Source organism: Pongo pygmaeus, chromosome 1 (assembly GCF_028885625.2).
Source record: "Pongo pygmaeus isolate AG05252 chromosome 1, NHGRI_mPonPyg2-v2.0_pri, whole genome shotgun sequence".
In the NCBI taxonomy this organism is placed as follows: Eukaryota; Metazoa; Chordata; class Mammalia; order Primates; family Hominidae; genus Pongo; species Pongo pygmaeus.
Window position 1 is genome coordinate 113624886 of NC_072373.2, and position 18961 is coordinate 113643846.

At 36.9% G+C, this 18961-nt stretch overlaps 1 protein-coding gene across 7 annotated transcripts in view; it reads right to left on the reverse strand.

The window, feature by feature from the left end:
- Positions 1–12874: 12874 nt before the first annotated feature.
- SLC22A15 (solute carrier family 22 member 15) overlaps positions 12875–18961 on the reverse strand; it is a 91205-nt gene continuing 85118 nt past the window's right edge. For 2 of the 7 annotated variants that reach the window (XM_054438048.2, XM_054438040.2), the window contains 3 exons: positions 18124–18196; positions 15932–16120; positions 12875–15621 (listed from right to left, as the gene is read on the reverse strand). In XM_054438048.2, coding sequence (XP_054294023.1) covers positions 15532–15621; positions 15932–16120; positions 18124–18196 — 352 coding nt within the window. In that variant the 3' untranslated portion in view covers positions 12875–15531. Of the gene's footprint in view, positions 15622–15931; positions 16121–18119; positions 18197–18961 lie in introns of those variants that run through there. The other 5 variants (XR_008492284.2, XM_063651584.1, XR_008492296.2 and 2 more) reach the window with 5 other exon arrangements.

Sequence of the window (18961 nt, forward strand, 5' to 3'; positions counted from 1 at the left end):
CTTTAGGAGGCCGAGGTGGGTGGATCACGAGGTCAAGAGATCGAGACCATCCTGGCCAACATGGAAAAACCCTGTCTCTACTAAAAATACAAAGAATTAGCTGGGCCTGGTGGCGCACGCCTGTAGTTCCAGCTACTCGGGAGGCTGAAGCAGGAGAATCGCTTGAACCCAGGAGGTGGAGGTTGCAGTGAGCTGAGATTGTGCCACTGCACTCCAGCCTGGCGACACAGCGAGACTCCATCTAAAAAAAAATCAATAAAAATAAATAAATAGGCACAGAATTTCAGTTTTGGAGAATGAAAAATGTTCTGCAGATGGATGGTGGTGATGGTTGCACGACAGTGTGAATGTATTTAATGCCACAGAATTGTATACTTGAAAACGGTTAAAATGATCAATTTTGTTATGTGTATTTCATCACAATAAAAAAAATCCCACAATCCATACAGAAAAAGAAAGCACATAATATGGCAAGGAACATACAAGCCAGAAAATATAAGAGGATAGAAGTCCAAAATATCAATCATAACAATAAAGGCCAAAGGGTTAAACCCCGCTATAGACTTTAAGATGGAACAAGATTATTAAAATTTTCTGCTATCTATAATAAAGATTATGAGATGTACTAGTCAAGCCAAAATTTTTATATACCATTACTAACATTAAGAATAATCATATTAAGCATAAATTACTAGAAGTACTAAAAGAAGTTGGCAAGAATACAATGGTCAGAGGAGGTTTTAATACACCCCTTTCAGTCCTTGACAGATCAAGTAGGCAAAAAATTATTAAACTAGAGACATGGACAATGGTATCAAGTGCTAATAAGTAATGTGGAAAAACCACAGCAAAGAAAACCTTATTCTTTTAAAAAAAACTGTACTTGCCACATCCTTTGGCCAGAGAGCAAAACAATTTTTAAAAATGATGATTATATATAAAATAATTCCAACTACTTGAAAAATTTTAAAGTTAATTGAAAAACAACAACAAAGACACTCAAAGACATTTTGGCTGATCTAATCAGGTAAAAAGAAAATAACAATATACAAAATAGGAATCAAAAAGATATAGTCACAGAGAGCTATTACTCTGCTAAACCTTACGTCAATCTATTTAAAATCAGAATAAAGTGAATGATATCCCAGAAGAAAGTTAATTAGGAAAATTGACTGAAAAGAAATAAGAATATTTTAAGGGAAACCACTATAGAAGAAATTATAAAATTGGTAAAGCATTGCCTCTTTAGAAGATTCTGGGCTCATTTGACTGGTGATTCTTTTAAGCTCCCAGGGAATATAGTTACCATGTATGTATATATATTTTTATAGAGCACCAGAGAAACACAGAAAATACTCCTGGGTGGCTCACACCTGGAATCCCAGCACTTTGGGAGGCTGAGGCAGGTGGGTTGCTTGAGCCCAGGAGTTCAAGACCAGCCTGGGCAACATGACGAAACCTCATCTCTACAAGATATATAAAAATTAGCTGGGTGTGGTGGTGTGTGCCTGTGTACCTAGCTGCTTGGCAGGCTGAGGTAGAAGGATCACCTGAGCCCAGAGAGTTCGAGGTTGCAGTAGGCTATCAGAGGGAAACCCTGAGAAAGAAAGAGAGAAAGAGAGAGAAGGAAGGAAGGAAGGAAGGAAGGAAGGGAGAAAGAAAGAGAAAGAAAAAAGAAAGAGAAAGAAAGAAAGAATGAAAGAAAAAGGAAGGAAGGAAGGAAAGAAAGAAAGAGAGACAGAGAGAAAGAGAAAGAAAAAAGAAAGAGAGAGAAAGAAAGTAAAAGAAAGGAAGGAAAGAAAGAAAGAAAGAAGAGAGAAAGAGAAAGAAAAAAGAAAGAGAGAAAGAAAAAGAAAGGAAGGAAGGAAAGAAAGAAAAGAAAAGAAAAAGTAAAAGGGAAGGAAGGAAGGAAGGAAGGAAGGCAGGAAAAGAAAATACTCCTGGGCTCATATGGCCAGATTTCACAACAAAAACCTTTGTCATTTTTGCTGTTGATCTTTTTTTTAAGTAAAACATATAAAATGCTACTCATAAAGTTGAAGTCTCCTTATTGCCTCATTTCCTTCCAAACACTCACCTTCTCCTGCCTAAACAATCATGGCCATCCCTGGATCCGTAAGGTTCTGAGATAAAGATGGCATTTTTAATTGGTGGGGACAAGATAAATGGTGAAGCAAATGGTGGAAAGGAAAACGCTCTGCTGGTGGGAAAAAAGTAAAGCCAGGCCCCTATATCATTCCACACACCAAAATAAATTCCATGTAAATTAAGAAGTTAAACATAAAAACAAATCATAAAATAAACCAGAAGTAAAAGGAAGTGAACGTTTATCTCCACTTGTGTACATGAGGAACTTATGTTGAAGGTACTGAAAATGTTAGCTAAGTAAAAGCTTTAAACTTCAAGATTAGAAAATATAATTTTATAACAGGATGAGGCAGAGAATCTGAAAGGCAATTCACAAAAAAAAAATACAAATGGCTAACAAGCATAAAACTATTACATCTCTAGTTACCAAAAACATGCAAATGAAGTCCTAATAATGAGATACCCTTTCGTTCAACCCTCTCATCCTCCATATTTTGATGATTTGGCAAAGACAAGGAAAAGGACACTGTGGGGAATCTGGTCCTATATATTAGCAATGACAGTCTAAACTGATATGAAGATTTTCATTAAAATTGTCAAAATCATGCTCATTGACCCCATGAATCTGTATCTTAAAATTTAACTGAAGGAAACATGGGAAGTACGCTAACTCCCTGTATGCCTGATTTACAAGGGGGATAACTGGACATAAACTAAATGTCCAATAAGTAAACATTGGGTAAATACATTATAATACAGCCATATAATACAAGGCTTTGCAGCCTTTAAAATAATAAGGAAAAATAATAATATCAGGAAAATGTTTGTGACATATCAACAAATGGGAAAAAAGCAGGTCACAAAACATTACCCACAGATGGTGAAAAGGTTAGGCGTGGTTATCATGGGGTGGCAGAATTGCATTTAAGTTTTCTTTTCCATGTTAGTCTTTCTTGTATTGTCTTTTTTTTTTTTTTTTACAACTGATGCAGTATTATTTTTATAATAAAAAATAAATAATATACAAACAATAAAGCTCAATATTCAGAGCAGATAGCATTAAAGTTGCTCAGGGAGAATATATAAAGTAGAAAGGAAAGAGGGCAAAGGATAGAATCTTTATGTGAACAACTAGGTAGAACTGAGTCTGGTAATATTTATTTGTCCTTAAAACAATGAGACTTTTCCATCCACCTTAAGAGCGGTGTATATAATGCGCAATTCAATTTGCTTTCTGTTCATTCACCTAAGGCTTCCTTAGGTTTCCATAATTTAAACACAAATGTCACTCTGGACAGATCGCACTCTTTCCCTGAAGGCACCCTTAGCCAGATTCCTCAGGATCCTTCTCTCCCTAGAGAATGGTGCAGCCAGCGCTCCTGGTTTCTCTCCTAGGTTCCCTTGCAGAGCTCTAGATGGAATACACAGACAGATAGACAGACAGACACACACACACACACACACACACACACGAGTCCCCAGTTACCTTTCTCCCATACTCACCTCTCCAAAACGATTGCAAAAACAGAAGAGAGAAGGTCTTTTGTCTAGGGTCAGAAAGTTGTTTTTTCATGTAGTCCCTCCAGTTCCTCCCACAAGGAGGCTATGGCCTCCTCCCCAATTTTGCTCCAGGTATTCTTCAGAAAAATGGGAGGAGAAGGCAGATTACAGGCATTCCTCTATAGGAAATGAAAGATCGAAAGATCTTCAAGGACAATAAGGAGGGAAATAATCTTACAAAAGTCACATTTCTTCAGTTATATTATTAGTTGGCAAATGAAGTGGATCAAGTGAAAATGTTTTCTTGAAACATTTCATGTTGATTTCATTTTTTGGAAAAAGTATAGCAATATGAGATGTCCCTTAAAAAACAAACACTTTAAAAAATGTTTTTTAAAATAAAAGGGACCTCTCACATTGCTATTTACAAATACACAGATGCTATGCTTTTTCCAAATACATAAATATGCATTAAATTCTTATTTTAAAATCTTTGACAGTTCCTAAGTGGTATAATTTATTGAAGCCCTATTACATAGCAGTTGGCATTTTATATACATGTCACTTAGTAATCATCACAGCAGTTATAATAAAAATGGTATTATTAACATTTCATGTTACATATGAGGAAAATGAGAATGTTTCTGATTCTAAAACTACAATTTACATGATATTGATTATGAAAACTTCAGAGAGTACTTACAATATATTTGGGGAATATTTTGAACTATTTCAAAGCTAAAAGTTATTAAGCATCAAATAAATTTAATGAGGAAAATGCAAAAGAAAAATTGGTGGTGATTGGGAAGCCCTGTTTGTTTACTCTGGGCTTTGAAATGTGGCTGATCTGATAATGGGCCTACTGTGTGCCAGGCAAGAGGATATGTATATGCATCCCTTTCCTGACAGCAGCAAGCCTACTCTCAGATAACAGGTTTTAGCTAGTGACATAATTAAAGCATGGGGTGAAGAATAATTTAGAAGTTGTGACTTGGATTTCCATGAAACTCTAGCAGAAATCCCAGCCTGAGATATCATTTCTTAAGAAATTCTTCCTTAAAAGAAAGCATTTTCTGTTACTAGCTAGTTTCCAAAACTTGGATATCTGAGGTTCTCTCTAATTTCACTAAGGTTTTTACCTTTGAGATACTTCAAACCCCTCCCCCAATCCCTCCTACTTCCTATTCCCTATATCCCATTCAGGTCAGACTCTGGAAAGGCTCAGGCTTGAGGAACCCAGCTCACTGATCTTCGACAGCACCAAGCCTACTACGGTGCCTGAGACACTGGAGGCCCTCAGTGAATATTTCTTGAATGTACTTGGCAGAATGTCAGGGTAATACTTTCCCCAAAGCAAATAAAGTGATCTCAAATGGCACCCTAGAGATATGGAGAAGAATTTTGCCATCTTCTCTATGAGATCTTAACTGGATTCAGCCCATTAATGAATCTTGACAAACTTCCCAACTCATATTATTGACTGGCAAATATATTCCTCCACTAATTCTGGAGAAAAAAATCTCAAATGTTTATAAAATACAGGGAGAATCCTTAAACTAATTAGAATCCTTCTTTAAAAGGCCTTTGTCCAGAAGAAGCCTAATCAAAATGTCTAAGCCTTGGCTTCATAAGGATTCCACCAGTGTCTGTTCTCAACTTGCCTTCTTGTCCTGAAAACCAGGGAGGGGTTGGAATAATTTCTAATTATCTTTGAAAAATAAGTGACACTTTTTCTCTTGAATTAACTCTTTCACAGGAAGCAGGGCACAAGGGGCAGTTAAGTGCTAGGCTTTGACACATGAAAGATAGGGTCTAGACCTAGCACTGCCACTTACTGTGACCTTGAGAAAGTTATGTAATGTCTCTTAGCTTCATTGTTTTCATCAATAAAGTAGGGATTATGAAACCACCTAATAGAGTTGTGAGAATTAAATGACGCAATAACCATGGAACGCATTTAACATGGTGACTTGGTGCATGTACTCAATGGATGGTAGTGATGACCATCATGTCATCATCACCACCATTAAACAGAGCCTGAGGAAAAATAAGACATGTTATCTATTTTATTTTTTTATTTTTAACTTTTTTTTTAAGAAAGAGTCTCACTCTGTCGCCCAGGCTGGAGTGCAGTGACACTATCTCGGCTCACTGCAACCTCCACCTTCCGGGTTCAGGTGATTTCCGGCTAATTTTTGTATTTTTAGTAGAGACAGGTTTTCACCACATTGGCCAGGCTGGTCTCTAACTTCTGATCTTAAGTGATCCGCCTATCTCGGCCTCCCAAAGTGCTAGGATTACAGGCGTGAGCCATTTATCTCTTTTAATCTAGCACCTAGAATACTTACCAAAATATCTAATGAAAAAATAAATGTGATTTTTCCCTGAAATAATATCTTGAATACTAGAAAGTAGTTGAAGAAATCTTTTGTACACATCTACCTAAGGATGAACTTGAAGCTATTTGGGGAGGTTTGAAATGCTTGAAAGGAAATTGAAGATGTACAAAGTCTAGGTTAGCACTGTTTCTCAATGGTGTGATTTTATGACGCCTTTGCTAACCAATTTTATTAGTGATTTTATTCCTCTACTTAATTCACTCTAATATTCCACATAACCAAAATAACACTAACTTTACTCTTTGGTGAAATTTCTTTTCCAAAATTCTTTGCTGCTGCTCTGGGTCTTCAATCTTGCAATTCTTCTCCTTATCATCTAAATCCTTATCAAGGCCTTCCCTCTCCTGGTGGACTGGATTGGGAAGATCATAAATTCTTTCATGATGACATTAGTGAATCAATAACTAAGGAATTCAACAGCCCAGTGGCATCCGAAGGCATTTTCTGGTCTTGAAGATGTTTTTGAACCGACTTAACAATAAATACCTTTTTCGAGGATGTGGCAGGATGAATACATAAATACAAGCAGCCTGTCAAACTTTCCCCTTAGGCTTTACTCTCTGTTGTTTTCAGCTATTTATTCATTCCTCTAGCAAAGCATTCCTCTGACAAAGGTGACCTATATTTAGTCAACATATGAGAGCCACCTTCTGAGTTATCTAGCAAACCGAAAAACCTAAACATTGATCAAACACCTAATGATTTTTTTCTTAATGTGTTTGATGATCCTCAAATGCCCAGAACCAAATAGATATCACTTCTCAACTTTTTATATGGTGTTTCCATTAGATGAATTATTTTAAAAGACCTGACTATTACAATATTGATGACTATGTCAAAAATTCATCCAAAGAATACCGTCATAGGATAGACTGCCCCTCTTTTGAGACAGGGAGATATCTCAATTTTTACAAATCACCAAATTCATTCACTCTACAAATCAGTAGGCTGAATGGTACTATGGTAATAAGCCTATAGGTACATGGACAAGATTATTATTTAATAATTAATCTTTCTTTGCCTACCTCCTTTCTCAAGGTAGATATCATTCACCCTATAAAAAAGGGATCAGTGCTCTCTTGAATGTATTCTCATCCTAACTACAATTTTAAACAAAATGGTGAGATTAGATAATGAGAAGGTTAAGGTGAAATGAAGGTTTTTCTAGTATCTATAAGCAGGTTTCTCAGACATAAATAATCAAAAGTCCTTTTCTCAAATTGATTTTGGGGAAGAGTATCCCTTTTGAGTACATTACTGAATAGACTAGTTAAATTAATCGTGATTGCCTTGTATCTGGGCATCCATTTATTCGGAAATGTAGTAAGTGACTACTGTGTCCCAGATAACATGCTAGTTTTTAGGGTTACTAAGATGAATAAGATAAGGTCCTTGCTTGCCTTTGAGTTCAATGTTAACAATAGAGCTCATTTGAAAGAGTGGTGAATATCTGAATGCCCATGACACACTGGGCCCAGTGCTATGGGTTGGAAAAAAGAAAGACATGTACCCTGTTCTTGTAGAGCTTATGGCCTAGTAGGGAAGACATCATCATTTATTAAATGACACAATAAGACTTTAATGGAAGGCTGAGGGCAATGGCTCATACCTGTAATCTCAGTACTTTGGGAGGCTGAGGCTGGCAGATCACTTGAGCTCAGGAGTTCAAGACCAGCCTGGGCAACATGGCAAAACCTCGTCTCTACAAAAAAACTAGCCCTGCATGGTGGCACATGCCTTTAGTCTCAGCTGCTTGGGAGGTTGAGGCAGGAGGATCACTTGAGCCTCGGAGGCGGAGGTTGCAGTGAGCCAGGATTGTGCCACTGTACTCCAGCCTGGGCAACAGAGCAAGACCCTGTCTCAAAACAAACAAAACAAAGAGTTTAATGGAAAAGTACAGGTTGATTACAGAGAACATAACAAAAGTATAAGTAATAACAGAACTGATTAACTGATTTTGATAATTGCTAAAAAACTGTTAAGATACAGCAACAAATGAAACTCAAAAACACTTATGAGTTTTAAATTATTTTGTAAGCAGTGTATTCTTTCAAACAACAAGTGACAAAATGTCTCAGTGGGAGACCTCAGGCTTAGTTAAATAGTTAGAAAAGACCAACGATAAATGCAGATTTGGGGCTGTTACCCATGATTTCTGTCTAGCTTCTCCAGGTGATGACTGTATTATTCATTAAATTAATAATATACACTGATGACTCCACCAGGTCTTGTCTACCTAGGATCTTTTGACACACACTTTAAGACACCTGTGACAGGCTGAATAATGTTCCCCCACAAAGCTATCCATATTTAAATCCCCAGAACCTGTGGATGTTATCTTTTATTGCAAAAGAAGAATCCAGAAACCAGCCCTGCTGACATCTTCATTGAAGCCCCTTAGGACTCATTTCGTAGTCTTTCTGAGCTGTCATAAAATAAATTCATCTTGTCCAAAGCCACTAAGTTTGTGGTAATTTGTTATAGCATCAATAGAAAACCAATGCAAGACCCCATTACTTACGAAAACTAAGAAGGCCTTTGGGAGTATTCTTTAAAGAAAAGTTGGTTTGATTGGCATTTCCTAACCACTGGTCTTTTTGGCTGCCATTCTTCCTCTAAAAGCAAAATTCTCTTCATCTTCTTGCTCTTCCTTTGTTATAGTACCCACTCAGAGGAAACCATCATGGAAAAATTAATTACAACAAATAATTTGGAAAGAATATTATTTGAAAGTAAATTGCTGCTCTTTGCCAATTTTCTTCCCTGTCAACTTCAGAATTAAGTTTTCCAATCTAACTATGTTGCATCAGAGGCAGGCATATTATAACTATTACAATTTATTTCAGGTCACTGTTTCGCTATTTTATATTATCAAGGAAACGGGGGTGGGGGGAGTGTGTGTCTAAGTGTGAGGCCTTAAGGCATTTGCCGATCATAGTTGATCTTTGTTTTCCTCAAAAAGAATCACCAGTGTGGTGAGATGTAGTATTTGATGTAGTCCTCAGGTCATTCAGTACCCACTGAAAGCATTAGAGGGCAAAGGGAGTTGTTTGGCAAATCACACCCTAATTGCAGACAGTGTAAGGCATGTTGTAGTCCTTCTTCTTTTATATTGATATGTTGACATGCATCTATAAAAGTGAATCCAGGAAGCAAATTAATCTGTTGATTATCATCACCAAGAACTGCTTAGCTTGAACACTTCTAAAGCTGTAATCATCTGATGTGACAGATATTCACCAATTTTTAAGGGTTTCCCAGTGGTGAGTGAATATCTTCTGTTTGCTTCTGCCTCTCTGGATCCACTCCTCCTGCGGTGCCATGCTCCACAAGGCTGACCTTTACAGACTCTATTAATGGCTTCCTTTTGCATAATGCTTTATCTTCCATGGTTTCTAGAAGCTCTGCACACATACTGGTAAATCACTCATTAATTAAAGTCCTCTAAGTTGACTGTGTGCTTTTACATTCATGCACAATCATTTTATTCCATTTCTTAAAGTTATATTTTGAAGCAAAGCAACTCTATGAATCAATTCTATTCAAAATCAATCGTTCTGCAGGGTCTAGACTGAAGTTCTTTTAAGACTAATTTAGCTACATCTGCCCTTCACATTTTTCAATAAATATGTAATCTTTTCTAAGCTTTATAAGGCAGCTCTAGAGTCTTGGCTGAAAAGTTGTCTAAATGTTTCCACAAATGCAAAACTCTTTTTCAAGAGAAATTAAGACTTGGAGGTGGGCAAGTTTATAGACTTTCTCCATAGGGAAGAGGGATAATTCTTCATCTGGGAGGAATAAGAGTGAGATTTCTATATTTTTGTAACAGACTATCAATAGTCTTGACTTTAAAGTATGACATGAAAAGCATTTAAATCCCTTTAATTAGCAAGTACTCCAATCATTCACTGGAAAATTTAAACATGAAAGGACTTTGATCCAATATAAATTTGCCAACATTTTGTTCAACATTATTGAGATCCAACCACCTAAATCATAGAACTATGTTTTTACTTCATCCTATGCATATGAAACTATATACATACATTTCCCTACTGAAGGTATTTACCTCCATTGTTTTATTACAACTAATAATGCTGCAATGAACATTCTGTAAAAATCTCTTGTACACATGTATATCAGGCAAGTACCAAGGCAAATATTAAGGGTAGTATGTTTCACTTTTTCCAACTGCATGTTTTGATCCATTCAAAACTGTGAAATCATTTTTGTGTACTAGTATTCTTTATGAAATGAAATAAAACAGAAAATATAATGCAGTGCAGATATTAAGAAAAGGTATTGTTTTATAACACTATTTCAGTTATATGTGTGTGTGTATATATATATTTACACAAACACACACATATATGGGTATGTATGTAGGTGTGTGTACTGTGTGTCACAGTATAAAACATTTTCTTTACAGTGGGTTATAGTAAAATTTTCTGAAAACACTCTTCCATGATATATACATAGAAGCAGAATTTCTGAATCCTAGACTATGAACATTTTCAGCCTCACTCGCTAATGACAACCTAGTTGATGAATAAATTTATGCTTCTATCAGGATGTCACTAAATTCCATTTTCTTCATAGATTTAACATTTGATATTCTCTTATTTTCTCAATCTAATAGATTTTTAAAGATATCTTCATGTGGTTTCAGTTTGCATTTCCCTGATCCTGTAGTGAGGGTGAGCATCTTTTCATCTGTGAATTGTGAATTGCCTAATCATAGTTTTTGTAAACTTTATTACTTTTATCTCTGATTTGCAGTAACTCTTTATATAGTCTGGATATTAATCCTTATTGCTTATAAATGTTGCCCTAATCTATTGCTTTTTTTTTTTTTTTTTTTTTTTTTTTAAAGATGGAGTCTTGCTTTGTTGCCCAGGCTATAGTGCAGTGGTGTGATCTTGGCTCACTGCAACCTCCGCCTCCCGAGTTGAAGCAATTCTCTGGCCACAGCCTCTTGAGTAGCTGGGATTACAAGCACGTGTCACCACACCTGGCTAACTTTTTTTTTGTATTTTTAGTAGAGATGGGGTTTCACCATGTTGGCCAGGCTGGTCTCAAACTCCTGACCTCAGGTGATTTGCCCACCTTGGTCTCCCAAAGTGCTGGGATTACAGGCATGAGCCACTGCCCCAGGCTGCTCTCCTTTTAACTTTGTAGCATGTTCAGTCATACAGAAACAAGTTTTAAATTTAGATCAAGTCAAATATGTCGATTACAAAATAATTTATGATTTTCAGTTCTTGTCTGATAAATCTATCCATCCTCCAAGGTCATAAGAATATTCTATAACTTTCAAATAGTTTTAAAGTTTTGCTGTTTTTCATTGAGGCCTTCAATCTATTTGGAATTTATTTTTATTATGGGGAGAAGATTTAGTATCAATAATTCAATTGTTCACTTTTTCCTCTAATGTGTCATGCTATCTTTAATAAATCTGTTATGTTCTATTGATCTATTTGTCTACTGCTGACCAATAATACAGCTTCGTAAGTTTTTATATCTAGAAAGTCAAGTAAGTCCCTTCTGTTTGTTCTTCTTTATCAGAATTGTCTTGAATATTTTTGGATCTTTGCTTTTCCATTTGAATACCAGAAGTATTATTCCAGGTTTATTAAAAAATCTTGTTCAGATTTTAATCAATATTGCCCAACTGACAACATCTCTGGCTGATACTGCCTCAGAGAAACCAAATGGCTCCACCACTGTGAATCTGAGCAGAAAAAAGCAGACTCATCAAAAGTATGGCCTCCACCTTGCTTCTACCTTCCAAGCTCTATTTGTATCTGATTGAAGGAAACCAAACTGCACCTGGCTGCAAGGGGTAAACTTATCTGCAAGAAATTCAGAAAATGTACATTTTAGCTTTAAAGCTTCTGTAGTATAAGAAGATAGAGTAGAGCAGTGGATTTCAAACTATGGGTTGCAACCTATTAGCGGGTCATGATATCCATTTATTGAGCCATAAATGGCATTTTAAAAAGTGAAATAGAACATAAGTTATCAGTATGCCTAGCAAGATTAAGTATTATTGCATAAAATATATACATTTTTATGATTCATAGATTTTTATATGTACATATATATTTGTAAGTGGGGAAGTATAACACGATGAATATGTAAAATGCATTTCTTACTGTGGGTTATGATAAAAAAAAAAAAAAAAAAAGGCTGAAGGCCAAGGTACCAGGAAGGTGAAGAGATGCTGTGTGCCAATTTACCATATCTACTATAATATCTCTTATTTTATTATGGAAGCATCCTTTTATTCCTACTCTATTAATAGCTTTTATTTTGAATGGATGTTGAATTTTGTCAAATAATGTTGATTTTTCTATTGAGGTAATCATAAGCTCTTTCTCCTTTGAGGTACTACATTGATGGATTTTCCACAATGCATTGTCTTTGCATATTCCTCATTCTAAAAGTATTTTGATAGTTAACTTTTGTGTCCATCAGTCTACAACTTTGCTACAACCCCTGTCCCACATATTACTTAACTTTACTAGCAGGTTCTGCATATGCCCAACTTGTCAAAGTTACTACTGTAGATTTTGAGACATTCTGGGAGAACAAAAAAAAGGCCTATGTTTTATGATTCTTTATTAAATTCACAAGAAGCCAAAATATCTGCACTTTATTTAGTTTAAAAATGTAATCATTTATAGATATTTTTCCAATTTAAGAACCAATGATAAAGAATTTGTATGGAGAAGTCCTAATGTGAGGCTGGTTTTTAATTCTGATACAGTAATGACCATTACTTCGATATGTATTTGTTATGAATATAAATCACCTACTAAAAGTATCTTCATCAATTTGCCCACCATAAAAATATCTGTCCGATTTATGGTCACCTAAGCAGTGTCTCAGAAACTCATTTTCTTCATTTATTTGCCTCATTTTGTTTATTTGCTCATTTTTAAATATTAAAGAATATCTGCATTGCTTGAAAGTAGCCAAATAACAAGTATTGGTTTTACTGGGCTGTGGTTGTAACTCACAAAATCAGAAAATGTCAACATGGTTTCTTTCAAAATATTTGTGTGGTGTAAATATTTTGGACAAGCTGCTAATGAGAACTTTCACCCTGGAAACTCTGGGGTTTCTTATACATCTTACATTTATTTTTCTTGCTTTATTTTAGGAGAAAAAATTTTTAATTTTGAATAGAATTAAAAAAACAGGACACTTTTTACAAACCATCTGCACAACCAAAATACATTACCTGTCAATGAAAAGTTTTCCAATAATTTAATCAATGCAAATATACACATATACACATTCTCTACATCAATAGTATTCAACAGTTTTTATCAAAAGGAGGAAATTTTGATTTTATAAAGGCAGTGGAAATAAAAAACAGTAATTATTAAGTTTTGCTCAAGGACCATCTAGAAAGAAAATTTAGTGACACATCTGAAATAAGCAACTGATGGCCAGCCTAGCCTTATTAAGTAAATGTATTCAAATTGTAGATCTCTCCCTCCTATCTTCCACCCCATAGCTAAGAAAGGAAACCCAGGGATAGAACTAATTGAACTCTATTAGCCAGAGGCAATCGAACCCAGTGCCAATAGAGAGATGGACTCCCAATTGGTCTTCAAATGGAACAAAGTCATAACACTGGTTTTCTCTCGATGTTGGACATATGGGTGATACGTTTCTAAATTTATAGTTTCCAAATTTTCTGTAATGAGATATATTATTCTTATAATACAAAGAAAGCTCCAACTAATCAAAAATTATATACATGTTAGTTCACTATTTTAAATGCCCAACCATTTAAGAATAACTTTTAAGTGTCTTTGTAAGTTCTTCCTCTCTTCCTATTCTGATGTTGAGAAGGGGTCTATTTTCCAGAGAAGTTAAGCAGGATTTGACAATTTGGGAGTTTGGGTCAGATTTGCTTGGAGTTTGTAAAAATTATACTGCGAGGAGTTCCACAATCTCCCTGATGGCTAGAAACAGTAATATTTACTAGGTCCTTACTGTGCCTAGGCCAATGTTCTGGGCACAGCAGGGAAAAATAAACAGTAGTAGAGATGGCCTCTGTTTATGAAGAGCCCAATTAATAATCAAGGGCATAAAAGACATAAAAATAACAATTACAAAGGTACATACTGATACAGTGGAAACCAGAAGTCAGTGTGCAAGAAAACATGACAGTATTTGGAGCCAATTGGGGTGATGCTTCCAGCACTTCCAGAAGCAGCCACAGTAACGTCTTCTATTTACCTCTAATTCGATTTCTTTTTCTCCAAGAGGTTAGTAGAAATGGAAATTCTGAAAACACAGAAATTTTCCTCACTGGGAAAGTGACCTAAATCAATGCTGCCTAAGCTTGTTGACTCCAGGTTTATATTCCTATTTGAGATAGTATTCAAGTTTCATGAGAAAACATGTTTTCAAGTCATGATTTTAGGAAATCAAATATAAGATTCACTTGAAAGTTGGTAGCACTTAATGAAAAACCAACGTTTCCCATGAAATTACTTAACTTTCCATTCTGATTAAACAGGTTGGGGCTGATCTAGGACAAGAAGTTCTTAAATATTGTCCAAATCCCTCATGGAACAATGCTGAAAGCAAAACAAATAAACATTTATCAAAGATAATTTCATTTTCTCTCTTATTAAAAACTGCACCTTTTTTTCCTCCAGGTGCTCAACATGTCACTGTTTAACTGCCCTCTACTTAAAGCTTTCTCATTTACTATGCATGATTTTGAAGTACTAGAATCTCAGATGGAAATTTTTCTGGACGTGCATATTAGTGGGAAAGGAAGAAATCACACAATATAGTATCCAAGGGAGCTGACAGGCAGCCAGAGCTACACCACTGACTCTGAGTAAACCGCTTTGGTACATCTGGCTTTTCCTAATGAATCATCTGTGGGACTCAAGGCACCAGGAGCCCAAGTCAACCAGCAGGCTGGGAACCAAGATAAGAACTCATATTTCATCAGCTGAGAAAAAGCTGGAGGGTCTCGGGACACACAGATGACCTCTGGGTGCTTTTCCCTGGACACAAAATTAAAATGCTGATGTTAACCTGTACCAGAAGATTCCTGAGGAGCAACTGATATGGGCAAATGTCCAACATGGTATAAAGATTAAATCTTAATAATAGCTTATCTTACCCCACCAAAATAGTGAGAAATTTTACATATCTGCCTTTATTTAGATCATGATGAAGGAAAAGCGACATGATGAAATCTCTAGAAACAAATGAGCCCACCACTTTGGAATGTGGGTTTGGGCTGTTCTGCCAGATGTTATGATTCTGAGCAGAACTTAAATCCTAAACAAATTAACAACTATTCTCTCAATGCAGTGATGTTGTCTCTCATGAAATCTCTTCTCCAACTTCTGTGCCTAAAAACATCAGTCCATGCCGGGTACCATCTATGTACGTTCAAGCCAAGCCTCTATTTTTATAACTCTCTTAAGAGTCATGGAAGAACCTGCCTTAGCCAGAGGTATAAAAGACGATCCTTTGCTTCTTAGGGGGAATCTGGGGCTCTTCACTTGATCATCTGAGTCTCTTCATCTGCATCGTAAAATTCTTCCTCTTCCTCACTCTCGCTCCCTAAAGAGCTCTCCTTGTCCACACACTGACACAGGAAAGAAGAAAAGGGCAGTGAAATGATGTCATGACATTTCTGAAATGGAAACTGCCATCTAGCTATTCAACTGACAAATGTATTTATATGACATCCATTCCCCCAAGAAATAGCCCCTAAAATATTCTAGGAAAGCTAATGAATCATCGATCATCCTTATTTCTCTGAAAATCAGCTGCTGTTAGATCCCACTTTTGTTTTCCAGCAGTTTTACTCAGTTCTGTTTAATTTAACGCAAACCTTCTTTGTTTCAGTAACTGCCACTATCCAAGTGGTATAATAGTTAAGAAAAATATCACACCTGTGGAGGGTCCAAGGCCTGTAAAGATAATGCTTCTTCTCCCAGCCTGCGATACGAATACACCTGAAGGTCGGAGAATGTTTCTAGAAGCGGACTGTTAAGGGTCTCTGGCAATAACAAACTCAGGAGGCCGGAGGTCAGGCCGGTGGCTCCGAAGACAATGAATGGTAAAGACCATTGCACATATTTCTGCAGAGGCGGGGAGTGGAATGAAAATAAACCAGAGGATTAGTTTCCTTAGCATGTAACACAAGCAGTCTCATGACTGAAAAACTGTCATGTTTACCACCCAGTTCATGACCTCGCACTAGACTACACTATAAGCCACTTCTTTCCACATAAAGAATTATCCTGGGAAATCAGAGAATGATTCCTCAGGCATGTAGAGATGGGAGTGAGTAAATAAAAGGACAGCACTAGTCTGTAGATCAGAAGCAGCAATTTCATGTCCGGGGTGGGTACTGTAGGAGAAGAGGCCAGGCGGCCTCTGAGCAGGCAGGCCTATATGGCCAGAGTTGACAGGACATCTGGTAATTCAGCTTCCATTTCAGGTGAGCACACTTTGCACAGAGGCATCCCAAAATACTTGCTGATGATGAACTTTAAAGTTCTTAATCCTGGAATTGGCCAAACTATCCCATATACCTTAATACCGTAACTGAGAGTTCCAGGGATTAAAGGTGTAAAAACTCTTTTAAAAAACCAACCCTACGACATACGTATGGCTTATAAACTTCTAAATTGAACATGGTTAAGGGCTGGTGACACAAGCAATTGTTTCAGAGATCCAAAACATATTCTCAGGAAAATGGAAACATTTCATCACAAAGAGGTTCAAAGAAAACATGAAAAACAGTTGATTCCAGGGTGCTTCTCTGGGGCTTTTCTGAGCTGATCAACATTCTAGAATTCCTGCTAAGCTTTATGATCTTCTGGTTTAGGCTTCCAAATTTCGTGGGTAGGTCCACTACTAATTAGGATTTCCCCTCAGGCAATTTTTTCCTGATTTTTCAAAGTGAAGAGATGATGGAGAAGGAGGTGGAAAAGGGAGAAGAGAGAGGAGAATGGAGAGATGGAGAGAACCGAGCAGAAGACAGGGATGAGGAGGAAGAGGGAGGAGGAGAATCTCTCATCTCTAGCCATCTACATGCAAACATACGTCCAGCACTGTAGGTCTGTTGTTGAAACAAGGGGAACACACACTTTCCCTTCTTCTAACCTTGTAGGAAGCAACAGAGACACAGTGCTGGGTATTATAATGTTCCAGGATAGCTATCCAAAGTCAGATATCTTTAACAGTACCTATATTTTGCAGAACAAAACACAGACCTACATGACTCCTTCATGAAAAGGGTCTTGTGACCTAAAATTAATCATGAGACATGGAGAGAGATACTCTGAGAAGGGAAATGTACTGCATCTCAGAAAATGAAAAGGTTACAGTGGCATTTCAGAGACCTGCCTAAGTAATGAACAGTTGTCTACAGAACAGGTCCACAAGTCCCACATCAAATCTAGTTGCTTTCAAAAAGTCTTGGCAGGGGAAAGTCACAAATCAAACCAAGGAGAGACTTGCATAGGGGTCCCCTGGGTTCTTTCACAGAATCTGAGCATTTTAAGATGAAGGATTTTAGGGCTGTCATTTAATCTGGTTCCCTTTCTTTGACTATAAAAGTTGGAAATTAAAAAAAAAATATTAACAGACACAGTGAGAGACATATTTCTCCTCTGTTATTTTCCAAGAGGTGTGTTCTTGGGGGAAGGTATTTAACCTCTTTCTGTAGCATGTCTCATATTTAATACAGGGGTAACAACAATGCCTTCCTTTTATGGTTACTATGAGGACTGCATGTGATGATATGTAGAAAGTGCTTGGCATAGAGCCCAGCACACAGCAGAAGTGTCATACATACTTATTAGTTGACTTTTTCATGGGGACAGGAATGGGGCACACTGGCATTAGCAGACCCTCCAACAAATCCAGATGAACAAAAAATCAGACCCATTGGAGGCAAATGAATCCTCGATAAGAGTCCATCTCCCCTCACGGAGTACTATCTAAAAGGGACAAGGTTCACATTTGTGTCAGCTGATCTTAAATGACATCTGTTCATCACCTCTTTCTACTCAAAAGCATAAGCATTTCCAAAGCAGAGAATCAAGAGAAACAAAACTAGAAGGTACAAACCAACCAGTGAGGGGATGAAGGGAGCAATAATCCCACCAACTCGGGAGAACATGGAACAAGTTCCAAGCCCAACATTCCTGAAAAGCATAAGTAAAAATACATCAGTAAGTTCTAGCGGAGGAATTAAGAGACCCTTGGGGGGCAGCAGTGGGCCTTGAATAACATGTCCTGAAGTGGAAGCACAGGATCCTAGAGAACAGTGGGTTCTAGAGCTGCCTACTAGACATTCCTGAGATGCTAGGAATGTTCTGTAATTACCCAGTCCAATGTGAAAGCCACTAGACACACGCACTACTGAGTGCTTGAAATGCGGCCAGGAAGGATGAAGAACTGAGTGTTTCATTTATTTAATTTTAATTAATTTACACTTAAATAGCTACATGAAGCTAATAACTACCATATTGGACAGTGGATCCACAAAGGATGATACAGAAATGAGCATTTGAATATTTTTAAGTTAAAAGTTCTCATGGATTTTTATGCCTTAGATCTCCTACAGAGAGCCAGGGTTTTATGATCTGAAAAGGCTGCTCATTTATTTAAACTCAACTAATTAACAGTTAACAGGTCAAGCATATAAATAGAAATTGACTAAGCGTGTACTGTCAGGAAAGCAAGAACACCTTTGTGGGGAGTGCAGGCATAAAAAACGTAGGAAGGAGAGAGGGAGGGAGGGAGGGAGAATGATAATTAATGGTTTTGGGTAGAGGGATACAGCATTCTGTAATCCCAGTTGAAAAGTTCATACCCACATTTGCTCTCAAAATTGTCTCAGAGTGGACAAAATCATCATCCTAGTTTTATAGCCAGTAGCCAGGTAAAGTAGGTTATAGGACCAACTA